This window comes from Mytilus trossulus, chromosome 1, assembly GCF_036588685.1.
Source record: "Mytilus trossulus isolate FHL-02 chromosome 1, PNRI_Mtr1.1.1.hap1, whole genome shotgun sequence".
NCBI lineage: Eukaryota > Metazoa > Mollusca > Bivalvia > Mytilida > Mytilidae > Mytilus > Mytilus trossulus.
The window spans coordinates 63,974,454-64,000,806 of record NC_086373.1 but is presented as its reverse complement, the minus strand read 5'-3'; the positions used below and the strand labels follow the sequence as shown (position 1 = coordinate 64,000,806).

Sequence of the window (26,353 nt, the reverse complement as noted above, 5' to 3'; positions counted from 1 at the left end):
ACAAAAAAATGTTAACAGCCCCTTTTGTATAAGACTTAGGTTTCTATAAATAATTAATTCTAGTGATGCTTTTTAGCCTTTTTTGAACAAGGGAGATATTTGTTAAGGTGACTGAATCTTGTGTCAAAAATTCAAAAAGACAGAACTGACATGACTGACACTAACTATAGAAAAGATATGGTATGATTGCCAATGAGACAACTCTCCACAAGAGACCAAAATGATATAGAAATAAACAACTATAGGTCACCATACGTCCTTCAACAATGAGCAAAGCTCATCCCGCATAGTCAGCTACAAAAGACCTCGAAATGACAATGTTACTTCCAACTATGTTAATTTTTCTGTAATTATTGGTTTTTGTGTTTGTTGATCTAATTTTAAAAGTCTTAAAAGAATTATTTAACGCAAATTATGCTTGTTCTTAGGGAAATTGTATTCAAACATTTTTTAACTATCTTTCTAGGATACAGAAGCTATATTAGATGATTTTGGAATTGAGAATTATGTTGTGTCAAAAACAGCTACTGGAAAATTTTATCAGGTACCTGTTCTTCATGCCAAAGATTTATCTACAGCACTTAGCAGAAATTTGGTCACAAAAACTTATGGTCATGTGAAACACAAAAGATCTTGTTTTGATTTTACTTTGAAATTTTGACTTTAAATCAATTTGATCTGTACAGTTGATGTATGCAAAGAAAAATATACCTTCAAGAATCTAGAAATTTCAGTTTTTCTTTTTCATTAAACACATTTTTCCAAACTTTTCTGAAGAAAAAATTTCAAAAAGAAATAGAAACTTTCAACCTGGTTTTTTGCAAAGTGTTACTTAATTTATTGGTATATGACATATAAGTCTGTACAAAAAAGATTGAATGATATAAAAAAATTGTTAAATCATAAAATTATTGTTTATAAAAATCTATACACAATTGTCTTGCCACTACAATGTACATATATACCTGTATAAGCATACAGACAAAAAGTACTGTTGATTCTTTTCTTGAAATTCTGTTATACTCTGGATTGATAATTATTTGTTAGACATTCATTTTCCTGAAATTTTTGGATACAGATGAACCATGCATGAATTTCAATGTTAAACAAATTACAAAAATTCCTGAGATTAAATTTATACAGCAATCAGTATTACAACAAAACCAAGCATGCTGAAAGTGGTGTAAAATACTTACAATCAAATTCAAGAAAACTATTTGATGATGTTAGTGATTTCTACAGGAATTTGGGATGCTTTTCATTAGCAATGTTATGAAAAAAAACATGATAACTCTATATCCATTATTTAAATTGTATAAATATGCAATTCTAAAGCATGTTAAGTGTGCATTTAAGATATTTGAGAAAGTATTTCCTTTACTGTACAGAAGTTTAAGTGTTTGACCAATGTTTAATTGGAATTATTTATTTATACTTCCTTGTCATTGCTTGTAGATACTATTTATAGATGAAGGAGGAGAAAAGTGTGAAATGATACTAAATAAATTGGTAGATCAAGGTATTGGGAAAATGGATAATACTTCTGTAGGGTAAGTCTTCAGGAGAAATGGGAAGTACTTCTGTGGGGTAAGTCTTCAGGGAAAATAGATAATACTTCTGTAGGGTAAGTCTTCAGGAGAAATGGAAAGTACTTCTGTAGGGTAAGTCTTCAGGAGAACACTTACTATTTCTTACTTTGGATGAAGGAGACTTAAAAATAGGAATTGTAAGTTTGGCATGGTTTTTTTTAGCATTGTTTTGAAATCTTTTAAATTGCCTGATTATAAAGACTAACACTTAAAACTTGGAGTGGGAGTACAATAATGGAGCAATAGTGGACATTTCAATTTTGTTTTCTCAGTAGAGCTATGCTACCTTACGAGGTCTAGAAAATACTGGAAATGGCAAACAATTCGATCGTGAAGCTATTATAATCTGTTGGAAAATAGTTTTGAGTACTAGCTATTGATGTCTATTTTGGTTAAATTATTTTCTTGAATGACAGTCCTTATAAAACTAACAAAGATGTGGTTTGATTGCCAATGAGACCAAATGGCATCTAGAACTTTATATTAAAGTTAAAACAACTAAAAGTCACTGTAAAGCCTTTAAGTCAATCTGCTGTGAATTTTTTTTTTTATGAGACCAATTATGTGGATTAAGGAAAATTTAATTTTCAAACATGAAATCATGGTTTTGCCAAAATCGCAAAACAAGGCTATAGCAAATTTGTACCCCATTGAACATTTAACATATTTATCTTGTGGTTAACCTGTACTCACAAAAAAACATGAAAATGTGTATCCCATGAATAATATTGAATCCACAGTAAAGTGTAGAAGTATAATTTTCTTCTTCAGAATTTATCCATCGAGCATATTTAAAGGTGCAGCAACAGTAGTAGATAACAGTGACGAGGGTGATCTTGACAGTGAAGGGTATGTACAGTACTGAAATATGGTCATGTGAAAATTATAAAAAAAATATTAAAAGCATATATTTTTAGATTTATTCAATTTGACTTGCTCTTAATATAGATAAATAGATGTTGCTGTATATCATTTTTTTTTATCATTATTTTATTCATAAATCAGTCTGTTAGTCTTCTCATTTGAATTGTTTACATTTGTCATTTCAAGGCATTTTTGATTTTATTGCTGACTAATTTTTGTCGAGCCTGCAACTTTTGTTGCAGAAAGCTCGACACAGGGATAGTGATCCGGCGGCGGCGGTGTTAGCTCACTTCTTGAAAGCTTTATATTTTAGAAGGTAGAAGACCTGGATGCTTCATACTTTGTATATAGATGCCTCATGTTACGAAGTTTCCGTCAGTCACATGGCCAATGTCCTTGACCTCATTTTCATGGTTCAGTGACTACTTGAAAAAAAGATTTTTTGTAATGTTAAATTCTCTCTTATTATTAGTAATTGGATTTTAAACTATATTTGGTATGTGCATACCTTGCAAGGTCCTTATGCACGTCAGACAGTTTTCACTTGACCTCGACCTCATTTCATGGATCAGTGAACAAGGTTAAGTTTTGGTGGTCAAGTCCATATCTCAGATACTATAAGCAATAGGTCTAGTATATTCGGTGTATGGAAGGACTGTAAGGTGTACATGTCCAACTGGCAGGTGTCATCTGACCTTGACCTCATTTTCATGGTTGAGTGGTTATAGTTAAGTTTTAATGTTTTGGTCTGTTTTTCTTATACTATATTCAATAGGTGTACTATATTTGGTGTATGGAATGATTTTTAGGTGTACATGTCTAGCTGACATGTGTCATCTGACCTTGACCTCATTTTTATGGTCCAGTGGTAAAAGTTAAGTTTTTGAGTTTTTGTCTATTTTTCTAATACTTTATGCATAAGGTCAACTATATTTGGTTTATGGAAATATTTTATGACCTATATCTGTTACGCAGGTTTTATTTGACCTTGACCTGATTTTCATGGTCCATTGCTAAGTGTTACGTGTTTGTGTTTTGGTCTGTTTCTTAATTTATTAGCAATAAGTCAACTTTATTTGTGTATTGAAGAATTGTTAGCTGTACATGTCTGCCTGGCATGGTTCATTTGACCATGACCTCATTTTCATGGTTCATTGGTCTTTGTTTAGCTATCTTGGTTAATGTTAAGTTTATGTGACAGTTGAAATACTTAAGTCTATCAACATAATATCAATGATTAGTAAAGAAGGCGAGACATTTCAATGTGTGCACTCTTGTGTTAATTAGATATAGAGAAAATCAATCATTTCCACCTTAAAAAATTGGTGACCAAGGGAAATAACTCTTACTTAGATTATGTCATATTGAAACTTATCTATTTCATCAAATGGTCACTCATTGCTGCTAGTTTCTGGAAGATTTACAATAAACAATACAGGGATTAAAGGGAAATAACACTTTATAAATTTTGTGTCTTTTTTTAAAGATAAGTTCTGAATTAACAGAAAATTTTATGCATTTCTACTTACATGTAATAAAACTGCTTAACAGAATTAACTTTTTGAAATGTCTTGCTTAACAGAAATATACTAGGTGTTAAAAGGTAAATTATTGTTTCTTTCAATGTGTTCAAGTTTTGTGTTAATGTGTTGAATTGTTTTCTTAAACTTGTGGTTATGTTTAAAATTTTGGTGGCATGATAAATCACAGTGTTGGCTTTTACTATGTAAAAAATAATGGTTAACATTTTGGTCGCATGATATATCACAGAGTGTTAACTTTAACTTGGATCTGTAACAATGAACAGTTAACATTTTTGCGGCAGGATAAATCACAGTGATAATAGTCACTATGATCAGTTACAATGAAGTTTTATATATGAGCAGTAAACATTTTGGTGGCAGGACAAATCTCAGAGTTTTAACTTTTACTCTGTGACTATGAATTGTTAACTTTTTGGGGCAGGATAAATCACAGTTTTTATTTTTACTTTGATCAGTAACATCAAAGTGTAAACTTTTACTTACACTGGTATGACTTAACAATAAACATTTTGGTGGCAGGATAAAACACAGAGTGTTAAATTTTACTAAGAAGGGTATAAATGAACAGTTAACATTATGGTGGCATGACAAATCACGTAATGTTAGCTCAATATTTTTGCAAAGTTAATGAAAAAACAATAAAAAAGTAATGAAAGAATTATCATGATAATTATAATTATTAGAATGAAAATTTATAACAATTATTCCTAGTATACAACATTCAATGTTTAGCATGGTGTTTATATCATCAATAAGGATGTGGGAATGACATTTTCATGTTGTCACTATGATGATGGTATCGCCATATAGCATGCATGATTTCTGGACTGAGCAAAAATTAAAGCAATCTAATTAAAATTAAATCTCTCACTCGCTCAAAATGAGTGAGTGAGAAATTTAATTTTAATTAGATTGAGTTTAAAGAAATTTAGTCAGGACAGAAAAACTTCATTCACTTTTTTAATAAAAAAAAATGTTATCTCCCCTTAATTAAGGTTGTACTTAACACTACAGGGAGATAACTTTGTAAAATCAGCTACACGTTTTGATTACGTTGTGTTGTTAAGGGAATATGAAGCTTCTCAATGATCAAAATAAGTGGTTGTCAAAGTGCTATATAACCAGTGTAATTTTTCTGATAAAACAGTTGGTTCAAATTTTTTGAAACTTTTGTATTTTTGTCAAAGGGTCAAAGTAAACACTTTGTCGAAATTTTAAGAAAATTAAACGAGCCAAATTAATTTAAGTTAAAGTGTTGGGTACCGCCTTAAACGTTTTTTAGGGTTCAAAATAGTTTTCAATCTACATTTTCTGTAAATATGCATGACATGGTGACAATTATGATATGTGAAGTTTGCATTATTCCTAAACTTTTCCAAAGGTAGCTTTTTGCTTGGTGAGTTTAAGCTTTAAGCTAATTAAGCTTGGTTGAATTAAAGCTTTTGCACAGTGAGCTAGTTTCGTATATTTATTGTTTGCATTTTTCCTGGTTTTATTTAAAGGAATGATCTTAGGTAAGTTTTCTTGGATTCAGCATGTTGGTGTAGAAACAATAATAGTAGTAGATACAAATATATATTTTGTATTAGTTATTGTATTTTATTAATATAGTTCCTCCTCTTGTGTATTGTTTGTATATAAATAAATATTGTATTCCACTTTGTTTCAAGTATGTTATAGGTCAAATAAAGTGGTCGAAGATGACTTTAGCATGAAGAAAAAACATTGAAAATATCTCAATCTATAGAAGAAAAAAAACCATGTTGTTTGAACTAAAATGTCATGTTAGTTGCACAAAAAAAAGGAAATAAGTTACTAAATGTTCTCCCTTTTTTTACAATTAAGACAAACATACAACTCAATATTTGGATTTCTCAACTCTTAGTTAAATCTGTTTTATTTAAAATTTTGATTTTGCTGTATAGAGAAAAATACACACTCAAAATTGTAATAGCTTAGAGAAATTAAAACATGAATATGTTTTGATAAAATTTTTAAAATGATATTTTCAGTAGAAAAAAATATATTAGATTGGTGGTGTGGGTCATATAACCAAAAGGTACTGGTGAAATTTTCAATATATTTAAGCACAGAGTTAGGGAAGGACAGTGGTTCAATGCTCAAAATCAGTAAAATGCTTGTCTGTAAAGGAAAATTATATTTTTAATAGAAAAATTTGTCCACTTAGTTTTGTTTGTTTGGACTTTTTAGATAAATAATTTGTGATTGTCCAGTGAAAAAATCTTTTGGACCTCTACAGAATTATTGTCCATTGAACCAATTAGCACCCTATGCACAGCGAAATCTGTCTGACCTAATTTTAGTACAGTCAAATCTGAATGAACATGATGAAAGCTCACTTCTATTAACCATACACCTTTCTTATCAGCCACCCTTTTCTTTTCTCTCTACAGTCATATCTTTGCAATAGACCACTTTCAAGTTCATCCGTCATCAGAAAAAACTCGTCAATTAGGCGTGCCTTTGTGACGTCATTAACCCAATAGAGGGGGTCGCCTGTATCCCTGCACTATTAATTAAGGTTCATCAAGGGTCTTAGTGATCGTCATTGTGCAGGATAAACTAGAAATAATTTATGTTTTGTAAGTACTTAACAATTCCCTAATGACAGCAGTGCTAATTGTCAATTATGAGAATTGTGCAATATAGTATTATAATTTTCCAACCACTCGCTCTATATTGGAATAGAAGTGACGATGCCCCTACACGCACAAATGATGTTCACTTAAACCAGAGTTTTTGACGGAAATGCATAGAACTTGAAAGTTGTCTATTAAAACCTGTTTCCAAAGGTCAACTCTGATATAAAGTCAATTTTCTCAGGTCTTGATGTTCAGCTTTATTTAGTATACTACAGGTTTGACTGTACTTATCTTAGCTGATCAATCTTAGTATATAAAAAACACATTTTAATTTAGTTACCATAGTCTTCTGGGATTGGATAGATAGTTTATCTTAAATTGATTGTTTGAAAACATACTTTTAACAGGTAAGTTTTTGTTGAATCAATATTCACTTTTAATTCTTGTATGGATAGGGTTGAAATTTTCACTACATCTAATGCATGATTGATGCACAAGAGTAAAGTGAGAAAATGAATATATTGGATAGATGTTGAAATATTTCAGGCAATGCTCATTGATTTATGGACTCACTTTTGTCACAATAAAGTGACATTATTGATAGGTAAAAAGTTACCAATATACTGTAAATTCAGAAATAAATATACATATTTTACAAATTTCATAAATGTGAAAAATCTTAATTATGTTTAAGAGGTAGACATTGCTTAAGGGAAGTAACGCCGTAAATCAACACTGTATTTAGTGTACCGGTAGTTTGTTTTGTCAATGATTTGTAAGATTTCAAATAAGACAGAATAGATAATCTTTTGTCTCTCTATATATATATATAGAAGCTTAGAATATGTTTTTGAAAAAGGTGAAACAAACACACTAATGATTTTCAAGAGTTATGTAACTTTTAATACATAATAGATCTACCTTCCAAATAGATTTCACATTTCAGAAACATTTTGCTTATTTGCATTTGCAACAGTTCACATTAATTTCCTAATTTACAGTAGATTATTAACAAAGGTATTGGACTAAACTTGATTATTTAACAATATATAATTATAAACTATTAGAACTAAAAAAGAATGTCACCTGAAGTAGTCTGGCCATATCTATTCTAATCAATATGAAACTTTTAACTACAATAATTGTTGTCTTTTCTCGATCATTTAATTTTAATTTTAAGTACTCACTACTCACATTTAAAACACTCATTGTCATTATCTTTCATGTCACTTATCTCTGTAAATGTATGCCTTCTATTAAGGATTGTTTGCAGATTGCAGAATATTGAAGTGTGCAATTACTTTTAGCCATCAACTGTATCTGCAAAATCTTGTTCAAGTCTGGTTGACTGTCTAACTGCATTAATTGTGCTTTGATTATATTTCTTAGCTATCTCAGGGATCAAATATGGCTTGTACCAATATCATACTTTCATCTTTAGGTATAGGAAGATGTGACATGAGTGCCAATGAGAAAACTCTCCATCCAAATAACAATTTATAAAAGTAAACCATTATAGGTCAAGGTACGAACTTCAACACACACAGAGCCTTGGCTCACACCGAATAACAAGCTATAAAGGGCCCAAAAAAATTACAAGTGTAAAACCATTCAAACTGGAAAGCCAACAGTCTAATCTATATAAAAAAAGTAGAATCATGTCTAAACTACAAAAAAACAAACTACAACTACTGTACATCAGATTTGTTTTATTAAGCAAAAACCAGCATAACAAGCAACTGAAAAGTATACATTCATATTACATTCATAAGCATCAATAGCATGTGGTCTAAAAACCTTATATTAACCCAGGTATCATTCATGGCTACAAATTTTGAATAAGGGTTGTATCTATATGGTTTCACAAGGACAGATTTAACAAGTGACAAGCTATTATTAGTAATGTATTTATGTAATTTCATTACAATCAGATTTTTCATTACAATCAGATTTACAATCAGATTTTTCATTGCAATCAGATTTTTCATTACAATCAGATTTTTCACAGATTTTTCATTACAATCAGATTTCACAATAATGACCAGCTTTTGAGTGCTTGAAAAATATGAATTACTGTAAACAAATACAGTTGGTCCAATTACAAAATACCTATATCCTTAAATTTATTGAACAACAATGTCAATACATTATATATTTAATGACATATGTTGAAATACGAGTTAGTTGCTGTTAATGGTAACTCTTCAAGTTACTGTGACATCTTAACACAATGCTTGATAACTGGTTATTTGCTTAGTAAATTGATATAGCTATGGCTATAATATTAATGTGGTTATTGCATATTATTCAGAATCTGATATTTTACCCATAATTCATGTTATGATTGAATTTATTGCAAGTCATGCTGATTCTTTAAATATTAATTTTTCAATCCTGTTATATGTTTATAGATTATCGTTGATCATCTCAACGAGATTGATTTTTTCGCTTGAGCTGGTACAGCGAAAGTGAGAAAAGCAATCGAGTTGAGATGACCAATGATAATCTGTTTATCGCTATTTTACCTATGACGACGTTGTCAATTTCATGTCAATTTCGTTAGCAATGTCACATGGCCTCCTTAGTTTCTAGCGATAATTTTTCCATCTCAAGTGGTAGGATGATATGAAAAGTATCACAAAAAAGATCAAAGGAAAAATGCACAAAATAGCGATAATATCCATTATACATGTTATATGTATTAAACAGCTTTCTAAAGATTTGGGCTAAGATCTCAATTAAAACTGGAGGTTGTTGAGATCTTTAAGATCATATACAGAATTTTAACATATTTTTTGTGCTCATTAGAAAGCGTAATAAGGACGTCATATTAGAATTTGGGGTATAGTTGAAAACATCATATATAAGATTAATTATACAGGAAAGTATATGCTTTCTTTTTATGAAACAATATTTTAATTTTGTGTTTACAAATTGTGTCTAATATATACTAAACAAAAGAAATGGTAAATTCAAAAGGGGAATAACTGCTGTACACATGCTGTTTATTTTATTTTGCAGTGTTTAAGAGTTATATGCGACAAGAAAAACTTGTTTTTCATCTAATGCTATAAAATACAAATATTACATATATGTCATTATTATTTTTCTGTATTCTGGTAAGTATTACTTTACTTGAAATTGAACTGTTGTTATTTATTAGTGAACATCTTTGTATAAGAATGTTGTTTAATATTTTATGAATAGGTTAATAATCAACAATGGATTAAATTTTATTTTACAGATCAATATATGAGGGAGAATTTAGGAAATCCATCAAAGCAAGACTCTTAGTGTCACAGGTACTTTAGGTCTTACTAATTATTGTGAACAATATCAAGGAAAAGGTTCGAAATACAACCAAATTATAAATGTTCAATTAATACAGTTTAATGGAAAAACACAAAACCTACCTAAAAAATTTCATTACAATGACATATTATTAAAAATCCAAATTTGAATTGTACAAGAAACAAAGAAAACATTGGTATGAAATATTTTTTCATGAGAAGTCATGATTTGCCATGATGTATGTGCTACAAAATCATTCATGAAGTTTCACAGATTTTCATTTTATCTTAAATTTATTCATTTCTATAATGACAAGCTCTAAAGGAGTAGGTCTGGTAAGGACTCATTTTGGCCTCAAATTTCAGTTTCATCTGACGAAAGATTTTGACCACTTTTTGAACACTTAAGTGCCTATTTCACTTGATTCAATTAGTGTATGTGAAATATTTTAACTGATTTTGTCATTAAAAACGATCCGACTCAAGATCAAATATGAAAAATCTCTCAAATATGCCAAAAAACATCACTTTTCAGATGTTTTTTGTCAAAAATGAAAGTGGCCGCATCCGTGTTCATCCACAACCTTTATATATGTTATGTATTATCATAAAATACAACTTACATTTCAATATTAAGGATGAACACGAATGCGGCCACTTTCGTTTTACACGGAAACCGTTTAAAATTTAACTAAATAAAATGATAGAATTTTGAAGATTTCAGTAATTTAGCATGACTTAATGGTGCTACAACCTGATATATGTGCATTGTATTGTCTAAAACAGCCCATATTTATGTAGCAGAAGCATTCAACTGTACAATAAATAAATATAAGTTTACATTTTAACAATTTTGTAAAACTGCTATATTTTGGGGCCAAAAAGAGGTCTTACCGGACCTACTCCTTTGCAAATTGTGACCTGGTTTGAGTGTTGATTCATTGGCACTCATACCACATCTTCTTGTATCTAACTTATGTCCAATTTCTTTTGTGTTTAGAATTAGAATAGGAATAGCTAGAGTAGCTACCCGTCAATTGGTATGTGTCAGCCTTTTTTATAGATGTTTTATTGGCTTCTGTATGTGTTGCTAGTAAAGCCAAATTTGAAACAATCAAATCACCAATTGACGACAGTAACTCTTCATCTACAGTACTGTTATGACTTAATTGATATGTATTGTGGGAAATAAGTTGCAAAAATTTTAACCTTTTTTGACAGGTACTTGGCATGTCATATAAGATTAGATGTTTTCTTTCAGGTGGTGAGTTCTGTGCAGGGTAATGCAGAATTTAAGTTTGACTATCTAATGCTTATAATTACAGCAAGGTAAGGCCAAACAGAATAGAATCTTTTTTGCTTAAAAATATAGTATATGCAAGTACATATAATTAACAGTGCCTGGTGATGTTTCATTGCCTGGCCGGTTTCGGTCCAAATGGGACCTTCATCAGAGCCTGAAAAGCATAAAAATTAGTATCCAATGATCCTGTCAGTAGGCGTTAGCTAACTTCTTAAAAGCTTTATATTTTAGAAGGTGAAAGATCTGGATGCTTCATACTTATATAGTATATATAGATGCCTCATTTTACAAAGATGTCCAATGTCCTTGACCTTACCGGTATTTTCATGGTTCAGTGACTACTTGAAAAAAAAGTTATCTTTTGTAATGTTAACTTTTCTCTTATTATAAGTAATAGGATAACTGTATTTTGTATGTGAGTACCATGCCCATCAGACAGTTTTCCTTTGACCTCGAAATCATTTCATGGATCAGTGAACAAGGTTAAGTTTTGGTGGTAAAGTTCATATCTCAGATACTATAAGCAATAGGTCTAATATATTCAGTGTATAGAAGGATTGTAAGGTGTACATGTCCAACTGGCAGGTGTCATCTGACCTTGACCTCATTTTCATGGTTCAGTGGTCAAAGTTAGGTTTTTGAGTTTTGGTCTTTTTTTTCTAATACTATATGCAATAGGTCAACTATATTTGATGTATGAAAATATTCCATGATCTATATGGCAGTTGCGCAGGTTTTATTTGACCTTGACCTAATTTTCAGTGTTAAGTGCTCAGTGTTAGTTTGTGTTTTGATCTGTTTTTCTTAAACTATAAGCAATAGGTCAACTATATTTGTTGTATGGAAGAATTGTTAGCTGTACTTGTCTGTCTTGCATGGTTCATTGAACTTGACCTCTATATTATAGTTTAGTGGTCAATTTTTAATTTTCTTGGTTAATGTTAAGTTTATGTGACAGTTATAATAAAGCTTTATATTTAGGACTATCAACATAATATCAATGATTAGTAAAGAAGGCAAGACATTTCAGCGTGTGACAATTCTTAACATTTGTACAATGGAAGAGGAAATGAAAAATAACCTTCACCAATAAAAAATTTAGTGCAAATTAATATGAAGATCGGGGCAAATGCAAACATAGATTCATTTCAATCAGACAACATGATTTTTCATTGCATCAACTCCATGATTTATGGTCTTTATTTAAAAAAATGTGCTTGCATAAGCAGATGTTGGGTGACTGAATTTTGAAATGTATGATATAACAGTGTCTCTTTTAAGTTGCATTTGAATGGAGATAATAATATTCTATTTGAGGATTTGAAGCCTTCAAGTTTTGATTTGAAGAATACAAATATCCCTTTACTGGCTTTGCTACAGTGTAGTTAATTTGTTACCATCAAATTAACAATTGATGTCTGCAAGTATTCAAATACAGTTATCTCATAATTGTCTCATGACAACAATTTACTGTAATAGTGAAATTGAATATATTTTCTAGTTTTTGTCAAATAAAACACAACATTTTAAGGGAATTAGAGAATAGCTACATGGAGCAATCAAAGTTGATATATCTCAGTCCACCCAGTAAAGCTATATAAGAAAATAAGATGTGGTATGATTGCCAATGTGACAGCCATCTACAAGAGACCAAAATGACACAGAAACTAAGAATCGTACAGGTAAATGTTAATTGGTTTGTTTATAAGAAATCTATTCTATTTCATCTAAAGGAATTTTAGAAAAAACTATTAATTGTTCAACTCAAATTAAAACGGGGTTAATTAAGTACAACTTAGTTCAGATGGTCTTGATTACCACTCATTATCAGTGGAAGCCAGCAAAACCTCTTGATCATCAAATGTCAATTTGACCATGCCAATTAAGTGGATTTTTGATTGTTTCTCTTTTATTATAAGTATTTAAAATGCAGTTGTAATGGTAGTTTAGTATATAAAATATTTAAAGCCTTCAATAGGTAGAGGGGCAGTATGTTTTCTGGTCTGTACCTCCATCTGTCCGTCCGTCCCTTCGTTCGTCCATTCGCTAGTGCCTGGGTCTGTTTGTCCCACTTCAGGTTAAAGTTTTTGGTCAAGGTAGTTTTTAATGAAGTTGAAGTCCAATCAAATTGTAACTTAGTACACTATGGACACATTCTTGTGGTATACATATTTTGCAATTGAGTTTTTAACTTATAAATGAGTACAAGAAATGAGTCTTGAATCCATTAAATTAAGCACATTAACATACAATCCTGACATAACCATACAATTACAATTCAGGAAACCTTTGTGGCAAATTTATTTCTGTTTACCAAGTTAGTCTGTTTTCCTTAAAAAGATTTTGTTGACTCACACAAGTCAATCTCTTTCAAAAAAGCTTCAATTTGTAAATTGCATGTTGCTTCTTTTGAGTTTAATCATAAAAATTTATATATATATTTTTTTTTTTAAATTGTTATTTGGATGGAGAGTTGTCTCATTGGCACTCACACCACATCTTCCTATATGTAAAGTGTTATTTTGGTATTTTTCAGTATAATTGCAGCATTAGGATTAATAGAGGATAGTTCTGTAATACTGGTAGCAAGTATGCTGGTTTCTCCTCTAATGGTGAGTGGAATAATTGTTGGACTTTTAAAATTTTCTATTTATGTCTGCCTCGCCAACTCTAATAGTTGATTGGCATTATGTTTTCTGGTATGTGCATCCATCTGTTAAGTTTTAAAAAGAAGATGTGGTATGATTGCCAATCAGACATTTTAATTGACTAGGATTGTCAGTTTTCCTATCGAAGGTCAGCAATTTCCCCCGTGCACTTCGGCTTCCTCCACCCTGTTAATTAAAACCACCTTTATATAGGGTAACGGTAGCGCTAAAAGGTAGCGTTAAATCACTTAAAATCAATAAAAGACAAGAATACAAAAATTGACCATAACACAATCATAATGATGGGATGTATAAGTACCAAGCCACACTAAAGAGAATTACTAGCTGGTGATATGAAGGAAATGTTTTCTGAGCTAGCATGTAGAAAATCTAACTCATTATTTTATTTAGTGCAAAACAGTTTTTTACATAAATTTTATCTCAACTTATTTTGAGTATGTTTTTTAAAATATTGCCTACACAATCAGTCTATTTAAAATATTCCTTCTTGTATTTTAAAAATGATGATCTTATGTTAATAAGAAATGCTAAATGTACCTAAAAATAGGTTGTGAAATCAGAATGAAAACTATATTCCAGTAATGCTTAAAGCCCATAACCAGGAAATACAGACAAAAGTTGTATGTTTTAAAAGAAAAAAAATTGATCCACAAACAATGAATAATTGCTTGACTATTACATGTATTAAAAGACTTGTAATATTATTTAACATCATATTACTACAATTTCTTCAGAAAATTAGGTTTTATTATTTCTTCATATCTTTTCAGGGACCAATTCTAGCAGGAACTTTTGGATTTGTTATAAAAAACTACTCATTGAGGAATTTAGGAATAGCTTCTGAACTGAAGGGCTTAGCAATATGTGTTCTATGTGGTAAGGTTTTTCCCTCAATGCAGACAATATGGATTATTTTCTAATAATTACAGCTTAGCCTTATATATGTTGAGTAAATGTTGTACTGTTGTTCAAATTATAATTTGCACAGATTTTTTGTACAAGTTATCAGTGTTTTATGATCCGCTTAACACAAATTGATGATGCAAATACACAGTCTTTTTATGTCATCTACGATAGAAGAGGGGCATTATGTTTTCTGGTTTGTGCCTCCGTTTTTTCGTTTGTCCATTCGTTCGTCCCACATCAGGTTAAAGTTTTTGGTCAAGGTAGTTTTTGATGAAGCTGAAGTCCAATCAACTTGAAACTTAGTACACTTGTTGCCTATGATATGATCTTTCTAATTTTAAAGCCAAATTAGGCTTTTGACCCCAATTCCACGGTCTACTGAACATAGAAATTGAAAGTGGGAGTTTCAGGTTAAAGTTTTTGGTCAAGGTAGTTTTTGATGAAGTTGAAGACTAAACAACTTGAAACTTAGTACACATGTCCCCTATGGTATGATCTTTTTAATTTTAATGCCAAATTAGATTTTTTACCAAATTTCACGGTCCATTGAATATGCAAAATGATAGTGCAAGTGGGGCATCCGTGTACTTTGGACACATTCTTGTTTTCACATATTTCTATCATATTTCCACAACTGTATGATAAAGCCTAATACTGACCATTGATACAAGAAACATTATAATGACACGCAAAGATATTTCATGTGTATGATTTTGGTATAAGAGAAAATTAAATTGATTTTAAACCATTCAGGTGTCCTTATATTTGGTTTTATGACAATGAGAATAGCACTTTATGTTAGGTTGAAGTATATAAATTTGAATATAAGACATTCAACTAATACATTTAAGAAAATAAACTTTTATCAGCTGGTGCAAGAAGGTATGTGTCAAAAAGTTTATGACTTGAACGAAAAACCTGTACAAATTATAACTGTACCCAACATATACATGACATTAAAATAAACAAGGTACTTATTTGAAAGTCAAAATATGTCCTATCATTTTAACTAAAATCAATATTTTTCAAAAAAATTATTACCCAGTTAATATCTGAGCGAATTTTATAAAAAAGACTCCCTAAGATGCAGAAATATCTGAAGTTTTATTGTTTGTTTGGCCTTTAAATTATCCATTCTAATTTTAGTTTTCCCACCAGGGGAACACAAAGAAAAATATTGAAAAGTTTGCTATGTAATCTAACCAAATTAAAATTGTGAAAATTTGCATTTGTGTTTTACCCCTTAGGTAAAGAAAACGAACCTCGCCAAAATTATGGCCAAATAAACAATAAAACTTCAGACATTTCTGCATCTTTTGGTGTCAATTCTATTAAAATCGCTCATAAACTTACTTGGTTATAATTTTTTTTTTTAATATTGATTTTAGTTGAAATGATAAGACATTTTTTGAGTGAGAACTCACTTTTGTCCTATATAGATATAGGAAGATGACTGTTCTTAATGTAATGACAAAATAAGATTTTTATTTAATGAACTTAACTGATATCTAATGACACCTTTTGGTATTGCGAGTCAAATATAACTTTTCCATAAAATAATTTCCTCCTGGTCACAGTATTTAAACTTTTGTCAGTTCCATTGTCCCATTGTAATATAACAATAGCTTCTGTGTACTCTGCAATCTGTTATAAACACTGATATAATCATAAAAAGTTGATTTCTGACCAAAATGTTTTACCATAGTTCCTATTGAAGTTTGCCTTTAAAGCAATTGTTAGTTATATATTATATTGAAATAAGTATTAATTTAAACATTGTCATTTGGCAGTTTTTATTTTGTCAAACACACAAACAAACAAAAAATCAAAAGGAAGACTTTTGTATTTTTAGATAAGGAAAATTGATGTTGTGTTATTTTTCCTGAATTACAAATTTGATCTGAAAGCAGAGGCTGCAAGTGTTTAGATGAGGTATGCAAACTTTCACACTGCTAAAGTAAAGAACATTTTACAAGCTTTTGTAGAAGTTTTGCTACCTTAAAACTAATAGACTTAATGTAGATTTTACGAACTTTAGAATGAGGAGTGGTAGTTTGACAATGCTAAGACTAACATTGATTTTATAAGTATCTGGTTGATGTGGGCTAGTTTTTCCAAGCTAGAACAACTTAGATCGTAAAACATGTCAATAGAATGGAAGCATATCAATGAGGAATTGCTGATTTGTATGGTAAATATTTTCAGAGTAAATAGTAATTTAAATTGTGATTATACATCTACCTCTTTGAGAATATTTGATGTTTTTAAGTTTAATGATAGTTTTGTCCAATTTTTGTTTACCATGTGTGAGTTTTGATTTTTTTTATTGAAGGGTTCATAGTAGGGTTAATTGCATCTGGTATTGCTGTCAATTATGGAACACTGGGAGGAACAGAATCATGGCCGACAGATGAAATGAAAATCAGGTAGAATTTATAACAGAAATTTAGATTTTTTTTACATAGCCTAGGATGCAAGTATTATTTCTCTGTCGTTCACGTTTTTATACAACCATCGTCAATGTCGTACGAAGACACTTGGTTATCTGAACAATAACTTAAGTATAAGTGAATGGAAATCTGCGAAATTTAAACGCAAGGTTTATAACCATAAACGGAAGGTTGGGATTGATTTTTTAGGCTTGTGGTCCTAACAGTTTAGGAGTTAGTGGCCAAAATGGGGCCCAAATAAGCATTTTTCCAGTTTCCAGACAATATTTTATGGAACATTGTATGGATCTCTCTGAAATTATACCACAAAGTTCCATACCAGAAAGGGATGGTTGTGATTGGCTTTGGAGGGTTATGGGTCAATCTGTTTAGGAATTAGGGGCAAAAAAGGGGGAAATCAAGGGTGTCCTGGTTAATGGACAATTACTTTTAAGTAAAATTTGGATTACCTCCTCTAACACTGCTTTAAATTATTAAATGAGTAATTATGATTGCAAATTCCATTGGAAATATTTGAATTTTGATTTTGACCATATCTTGAGGGAAAGAATTGGGGTTTTTTTGGAAAAGGGGGGAGGAGGGTAAAAAGAAATTGTGTGGGGGGGGACAAAAAAGAGGGTTGGGGGTATTTTTTTATAATTTTTTTTTTTTTGGGGGGGGGGGGGGCAATTCTCAACAGTTTGGTATATTGCACAAATCAAAAGAAAGGGGGGGGGGGGGATAAACAAATTTAAAGAAAATTTGGGTGGGGTGTCAATTCTTCACAGCTTGGTGTATTGAACAATAGCAAAAAACTGAAAAATAAATTCAAATCATTTAACCAATTCTAAGTTCTTTGACTACAGTTATTGTGTGTCAGAAACCTATAATGTGTAAAACATTTAATTATAATCCAAATTCAAACCTGTATCAGTGGCAAATATTGTGTCCATTTTGCCCAATAGTTCAGGGTTGGACCTCTGCAGTTGTATCCAGCTGTGCTTGGTGAAGCAATTAATTTTTTATAATATTACACTGAAAATTGAAAGAGTTTTCTGATTCCTCATGTTATAATTTTTTCTTCCAATGTACAATGTACAGAAAGAAAAATGAGTTGGATGAAAAAGATTAACTCTAACAATGTTTATTAGATTAAGAAATGTGTTTTGATTACCAATGAGACAATTATCCAAAAGTCAGAATGTAATGGAATCAAGCATATTTAGGTACCCATGCTAAAAACTAAAGGTAGACGGCTCTTCTTTTCTCCCACTTGGTCTTCTCCATCCATTTAAAAATAGCCAATAAAACTGAATTTTTCATTGAATACCAAAAATAAAGCAGTCTTCCTTTTGGTTTAGTTTTTGATGTCTTATTTTATGCTTTGTTTTTATTACAGGGGAGTGGTGAGAGGTCTTGTTCCAGGTTTAATGATTGCCTTAGCCTCTGGTATAGGGGTAGCCTTGTCTGTTTTAGGAGGTAACGCTGGGTCTTTGGTGGGTGTGGCCATCTCAGCTTCACTCCTCCCTCCAGCTGTAAATGCTGTAAGTATTTTGACTTGTCATTGGTGGGTGTGGCCATCTTAGCTTCACTCCTCCCTCCCGATGTAAATGCTGTAAGTATTCTGACTTGTCATTGGTGGGTGTGGCCATCTCAGGTTCACTCCTCCCTCCCGATGTAAATGCTGTAAGTATTTTGACTTGTCATTGGTGGGTGTAGCCATCTCAGCTTCACTCCTCCCCAAACTGTAAATGCTGTAAGTATTTGGACTTTTCATTGGTGGGTTTGGCCATCTCAGCTTCACTCCTCCCTCCAGCTGTAAATGCTGTAAGTATATGGACTTGTCACTTCTGATTCATTGGTGGATGGAGCCATCTCAGCTTCACTCCTCCCTCCAGCTGTCTTCAGCTGTAAATGTTGGAAGATGTTCAACTACTTGAGCTTCCAAGTTATGTGTGAGTTGGGATTTCTTTTATCAAATATAAACTTCAGCTAAGTCTGGTCCTAGTTTATACATTGCATTTGGCTACATAAATCTTAAGCTCAGTAATGTTTGGATCTCTGATTATTGTGGTATTCTCATTTTCCTTAGCTCATACATTCTTAAAATGTCTGCATTCAATCAGTTTCAATGTACAAATATGTCAACGAAAATAATAATAATTGTCCCATAGATGTGGAAAATAATGTAGAAACTGACCTTTTGAAATGCATGAGTGGGTTTTCCAAATAGACTAAAATGTCCCTATCTGATAAGAAGTTATGGTCAGTATTAATGCAGGAGTGGTTTCAATGACATTTCTTCAAATCTGTTCTAACAGAGACTAAAATTTTCTCATAAGTCTGAATAATGTCAAATATAACTGAAATCTAAAAAGTTGAATATATCATAAATGCAAGTTTTATGCAGTCCTTTAACGTATTATTCAATCAAAATGTTTAATATTTTATGACACTAATATTAGTAAAAAATTACACATAAAGATATCTAGTTTCATGACATTCACATCTATGAAGTCAAAATTTTCTATTAAAATATTGCTTTGATTTGAAGATTTTTTGGGCTATTGGTCAAATGTTAGTGATCCCATGTAAACAAACTTAATTTTGTAGGCCAGATTTGTTTACCTGCACGAACCAATCACAGTAAAGAAGGGTTGATAGTTGTTGTATCATTAAGGGTAGATATTTGTTGTATCATTTATGGTTGATAGATGTTGTATCAATAATGGTTGATAGTTGTTGTGTCATTAAGGGTGGATCTTTGTTGTATCATTTATGATTGATCTTTGTTGTATCATGTAGGGTTGATAGTTGTTGTTTCATGTATGGTTGATAGTTGTTGTGTCATTAAGGGTGTATCTTTGTTGTATCATTTATGATTGATCTTTGTTGTATCATGTAGGGTTGGTAGTTGTTGTATCATGTAGGGTTGGTAGTTGTTGTATCATGTAGGGTTGATAGTTGTTGTATCCTGTAGGGTTGATAGTTGTTGCATCCTGTAGGGTTGATCTTTGTTGTATCATGTAGGGTTGGTAGTTGTTGTATCATGTATGGTTGATAGTTGTTGTATCATGTAGGGTTGATAATTGTTGTATCATGTAGGGTTGATAGTTGTTGTATCATGTAGGGTTGATAGTTGTTGTATCATGTAGGGTTGATAGTTGTTGTATCCTGTAGGGTTGGTAGTTGTTGTATCATGTAGGGTTGATAGTTGTTGTATCATGTAGGGTTGATAGTTGTTGTATCATGTAGGGTTGATAGTTGTTGTATCATGTAGGGTTGATAGTTGTTGTATCATGTAGGGTAGATAGTTGTTGTATCATGTATGGTTGATAGTTGTTGTATCATGTAGGGTTGATAGTTGTTGTATCATGTAGGGTTGATAGTTGTTGTATCATGTATGGTTGATAGTTGTTGTATCATGTAGGGTTGATAGTTGTTGTATCATGTAGGGTTGATAGTTGTTGTATCATGTAGGGTTGATAGTTGTTGTAACATGTAGGGTTGGTAGTTGTTGTATCATGTAGGTTTGATAGTTGTTGTATCATGTAGGGTTGATAGTTGTTGTATCATGTAGGGTTGATAGTTGTTGTAACATGTAGGGTTGGTAGTTGTTGTAACATGTAGGGTTGATAGTTGTTGTATCATGTAGGGTTGATAGTTGTTGTATCATGTAGGGTTGATAGTTGTTGTATCATGAAGGTTAGATAGTTGTTGTATCCTGTAGGGTTGATCTTTGTTGTATCATGTAGGGTTGATAGTTGTTGTATCATGTATGGTTGATCTTTGTTGCATCCTGTAGGGTTGATAGTTGTTGTATCATTTATGATTGATCTTTGTTGTATCATGTAGGGTTGATAGTTGTTGTATCATGTAGGGTTGATAGTTGTTGTATCATGTATGGTTGATAGTTGTTGTAACATGTAGGGTTGATAGTTGTTGTATCCTGTAGGGTTGATAGTTGTTGTAACATGTAGGGTTGATAGTTGTTGTATCATGTAGGCTTGATAGTTGTTGTATCATGTATGGTTGATCTTTGTTGCATCCTGTAGGGTTGATAGTTGTTGTATCATTTATGATTGATCTTTGTTGTATCATGTAGGGTTGATAGTTGTTGTATCATGTAGGGTTGATAGTTGTTGTATCATGTATGGTTGATAGTTGTTGTAACATGTAGGGTTGATAGTTGTTGTATCATGTAGGGTTGATAGTTGTTGTATCCTGTAGGGTTGATAGTTGTTGTATCATGTAGGGTTGATAGTTGTTGTATCATGTAGGGTTGATAGTTGTTGTATCCAGTAGGGTTGATAGTTGTTGTATCATGTAGGGTTGATAGTTGTTGTATCATGTAGGGTTGATAGTTGTTGTATCATGTAGGGTTGATAGTTGTTGTATCATGTAGGGTTGATAGTTGTTGTATCATGTAGGGTTGATAGTTGTTGTATCATTTATGGTTGATCTTTGTTGTATCATGTAGGGTTGATAGTTGTTGTATCATGTAGGGTTGATAGTTGTTGTATCATGTAGGGTTGATAGTTGTTGTATCATGTAGGGTTGATAGTTGTTGTATCATGTAGGGTTGGTAGTTGTTGTATCATGTAGGGTTGGTAGTTGTTGTATCATGTAGGGTTGGTAGTTGTTGTATCATGTAGGGTAGATAGTTGTTGTATCATGTAGGGTTGATAGTTGTTGTATCCTGTAGGGTTGATAGTTGTTGTATCATGTAGGGTTGATAGTTGTTGTATCCTCTAGGGTTGATAGTTGTTGTATCATGTAGGGTTGATAGTTGTTGTATCATGTAGGGTTGATAGTTGTTGTATCATGTAGGGTTGATAGTTGTTGTATCATGTAGGGTTGATAGTTGTTGTATCCTCTAGGGTTGATAGTTGTTGTATCATGTAGGGTTGATAGTTGTTGTATCATGTAGGGTTGATAGTTGTTGTATCATGTAGGGTAGATAGTTGTTGTATCATGTAGGGTTGATAGTTGTTGTATCCTGTAGGGTTGATAGTTGTTGTATCATGTAGGGTTGATAGTTGTTGTATCCTCTAGGGTTGATAGTTGTTGTATCATGTAGGGTTGATAGTTGTTGTATCATGTAGGGTTGATAGTTGTTGTATCATGTAGGGTTGATAGTTGTTGTATCATGTAGGGTTGATAGTTGTTGTATCATGTAGGGTTGATAGTTGTTGTATCATTTATGGTTGATCTTTGTTGTATCATGTAGGGTTGATAGTTGTTGTATCATGTAGGGTTGATAGTTGTTGTATCATGTAGGGTTGATAGTTGTTGTATCATGTAGGGTTGATAGTTGTTGTATCATGTAGGGTTGGTAGTTGTTGTATCATGTAGGGTTGGTAGTTGTTGTATCATGTAGGGTTGGTAGTTGTTGTATCATGTAGGGTAGATAGTTGTTGTATCATGTAGGGTTGATAGTTGTTGTATCCTGTAGGGTTGATAGTTGTTGTATCATGTAGGGTTGATAGTTGTTGTATCCTCTAGGGTTGATAGTTGTTGTATCATGTAGGGTTGATAGTTGTTGTATCATGTAGGGTTGATAGTTGTTGTATCATGTAGGGTTGATAGTTGTTGTATCATGTAGGGTTGATAGTTGTTGTATCCTCTAGGGTTGATAGTTGTTGTATCATGTAGGGTTGATAGTTGTTGTATCATGTAGGGTTGATAGTTGTTGTATCATGTAGGGTAGATAGTTGTTGTATCATGTAGGGTTGATAGTTGTTGTATCCTGTAGGGTTGATAGTTGTTGTATCATGTAGGGTTGATAGTTGTTGTATCCTCTAGGGTTGATAGTTGTTGTATCATGTAGGGTTGATAGTTGTTGTATCATGTAGGGTTGATAGTTGTTGTATCATGTAGGGTTGATAGTTGTTGTATCCTCTAGGGTTGATAGTTGTTGTATCATGTAGGGTTGATAGTTGTTGTATCATGTAGGGTTGATAGTTGTTGTATCATGTAGGGTAGATAGTTGTTGTATCATGTAGGGTTGATAGTTGTTGTATCCTGTAGGGTTGATAGTTGTTGTATCATGTAGGGTTGATAGTTGTTGTATCCTCTAGGGTTGATAGTTGTTGTATCATGTAGGGTTGATAGTTGTTGTATCATGTAGGGTTGATAGTTGTTGTATCATGTAGGGTTGATAGTTGTTGTATCATGTAGGGTTGATAGTTGTTGTATCATGTAGGGTTGATAGTTGTTGTATCATGTATGGTTGATAGTTGTTGTATCATGTAGGGTTGATAGTTGTTGTATCATGTAGGGTTGATAGTTGTTGTATCATGTAGGGTTGATAGTTGTTGTATCATGTAGGGTTGATAGTTGTTGTATCATGTATGGTTGATCTTTGTTGCATCCTGTAGGGTTGATAGTTGTTGTATCATTTATGATTGATCTTTGTTGTATCATGTAGGGTTGATAGTTGTTGTATCATGTAGGGTTGATAGTTGTTGTATCATGTATGGTTGATAGTTGTTGTAACATGTAGGGTTGATAGTTGTTGTATCCTGTAGGGTTGATAGTTGTTGTAACATGTAGGGTTGATAGTTGTTGTATCATGTAGGCTTGATAGTTGTTGTATCATGTATGGTTGATCTTTGTTGCATCCTGTAGGGTTGATAGTTGTTGTATCATTTATGATTGATCTTTGTTGTATCATGTAGGGTTGATAGTTGTTGTATCATGTAGGGTTGATAGTTGTTGTATCATGTATGGTTGATAGTTGTTGTAACATGTAGGGTTGATAGTTGTTGTATCCTGTAGGGTTGATAGTTGTTGTATCCTGTAGGGTTGATAGTTGTTGTATCCTGTAGGGTTGATAGTTGTTGTATCATGTAGGGTTGATAGTTGTTGTATCCAGTAGGGTTGATAGTTGTTGTATCATGTAGGGTTGATAGTTGTTGTATCATGTAGGGTTGATAGTTGTTGTATCATGTAGGGTTGATAGTTGTTGTATCATGTAGGGTTGATAGTTGTTGTATCATGTAGGGTTGATAGTTGTTGTATCATGTAGGTTTGATAGTTGTTGTATCATGTAGGGTTGATAGTTGTTGTATCATGTAGGGTTGATCTTTGTTGTATCATGTAGGGTTGATCTTTGTTGTATCATGTAGGGTTGATAGTTGTTGTATCATGTAGGGTTGATAATTGTTGTATCATGTAAGGTTGATAGTTGTTGTATCATGTAGGGTTGATAGTTGTTGTATCATGTAGGGTTGATAGTTGTTGTATCATGTAGGGTTGGTAGTTGTTGTATAATGTAGGGTTGATAGTTGTTGTATCATGTAGGGTTGATAGTTGTTGTATCATGTAGGGTTGATCTTTGTTGTATCATGTAGGGTTGATCTTTGTTGTATCATGTAGGTTTGATAGTTGTTGTATCATGTAGGTTTGATAGTTGTTGTATCATGTAGGGTTGATAGTTGTTGTATCATGTAGGGTTGATAGTTGTTGTATCATGTAGGGTTGATAGTTGTTGTATCATGTAGGGTTGATAGTTGTTGTATCATGTAGGGTTGATAGTTGTTGTATCATGTAGGGTTGATAGTTGTTGTATCATGTAGGGTTGATAGTTGTTGTATCATGTAGGGTTGATAGTTGTTGTATCCTCTAGGGTTGATAGTTGTTGTATCCTCTAGGGTTGATAGTTGTTGTATCATGTAGGGTTGATAGTTGTTGTATCATGTAGGTTTGATAGTTGTTGCAGCATTTTTGATGTGTCTTTGTTGTATCATGTAGGGTTGATAGTTGTTGTATCCTCTAGGGTTGATAGTTGTTGTATCATGTAGGGTTGATAGTTGTTGTATCATGTAGGGTTGATAGTTGTTGTATCATGTAGGGTTGATAGTTGTTGTATCATGTAGGTTTGATAATTGTTGTATCATGTAGGTTTGATAGTTGTTGCAGCATTTTTGATGGATCTTTTATGTATCATGTAGGGTTGATAGTTGTTGTATCATGTAGGGTTGATAGTTGTTGTATCTTGTAGGGTTGATAGTTGTTGTATCCTCTAGGGTTGATAGTTGTTGCAGCATTTTTGATGGATCTTTAATGTATCATGTAGGTTTGATAATTGTTGTATCATGTAGGGTTGGTAGTTGTTGCAGCATTTTTGATGGATCATTTATGTATCATGTAGGGTTGATAGTTGTTGTATCATGTAGGGTTGATAGTTGTTGTATCATGTAGGTTTGATAGTTGTTGTATCATGTAGGGTTGATAGTTGTTGTATCATGTAGGGTTGATAGTTGTTGTATCATGTAGGGTTGATAGTTGTTGTATCATGTAGGGTTGATAGTTGTTGTATCATGTAGGTTTGATAGTTGTTGTTTCATGTAGGGTTGATAGTTGTTGTATCATGTAGGGTTGATAGTTGTTGTATCATGTAGGCTTGATAGTTGTTGTATCATGTAGGGTTGATAGTTGTTGTATCATGTATGGTTGAACTTTGTTGTATCATGTAGGGTTGATCTTTGTTGTATCATGTAGGGTTGATAGTTGTTGTATCATGTAGGTTTGATAGTTGTTGTATCATGTAGGGTTGGTAGTTGTTGTATCATGTAGGGTTGATAGTTGTTGTATCATGTAGGGTTGATAGTTGTTGTATCATGTAGGGTTGATAGTTGTTGTATCATGTAGGGTTGATAGTTGTTGTATCATGTAGGGTTGGTAGTTGTTGTATCCTGTAGGGTTGGTAGTTGTTGTATCATGTAGGTTTGATAGTTGTTGTATCATGTAGGGTTGATAGTTGTTGTATCATGTAGGGTTGATAATTGTTGTATCATGTAGGGTTGGTAGTTGTTGTATCATGTAGGGTTGATAGTTGTTGTATCATGTAGGGTTGGTAGTTGTTGTATCCTGTAGGGTTGGTAGTTGTTGTATCATGTAGGGTTGATAGTTGTTGTATCATGTAGGGTTGATAGTTGTTGTATCATTTATGATTGATCTTTGTTGTATCATGTAGGGTTGATAGTTGTTGTATCATGTAGGGTTGATAGTTGTTGTATCATGTAGGGTTGATAGTTGTTGTATCATGTAGGGTTGATAGTTGTTGTATCGTGTAGGGTTGATAGTTGTTGTATCATGTAGGGTTGATAGTTGTTGTATCATGTAGGTTTGATAGTTGTTGTATCATGTAGG

General features: G+C 32.2%; 1 protein-coding gene across 1 annotated transcript in view; it reads left to right on the top strand.

The window, feature by feature from the left end:
* The window catches only part of LOC134686995 (uncharacterized), a 38,686-nt gene that overhangs the window by 3,907 nt on the left and 8,426 nt on the right, over positions 1-26,353 (top strand). Inside the window, exons 3-12 of the mRNA XM_063546934.1 lie at positions 467-544; positions 1,456-1,550; positions 2,361-2,438; positions 4,036-4,056; positions 9,845-9,902; positions 11,152-11,219; positions 13,730-13,805; positions 14,633-14,738; positions 17,101-17,194; positions 18,597-18,741. Of these exons, the coding sequence (XP_063403004.1) occupies positions 467-544; positions 1,456-1,550; positions 2,361-2,438; positions 4,036-4,056; positions 9,845-9,902; positions 11,152-11,219; positions 13,730-13,805; positions 14,633-14,738; positions 17,101-17,194; positions 18,597-18,741 (819 nt within the window). The remainder of the gene's footprint in view (positions 1-466; positions 545-1,455; positions 1,551-2,360; positions 2,439-4,035; positions 4,057-9,844; positions 9,903-11,151; positions 11,220-13,729; positions 13,806-14,632; positions 14,739-17,100; positions 17,195-18,596; positions 18,742-26,353) is intronic.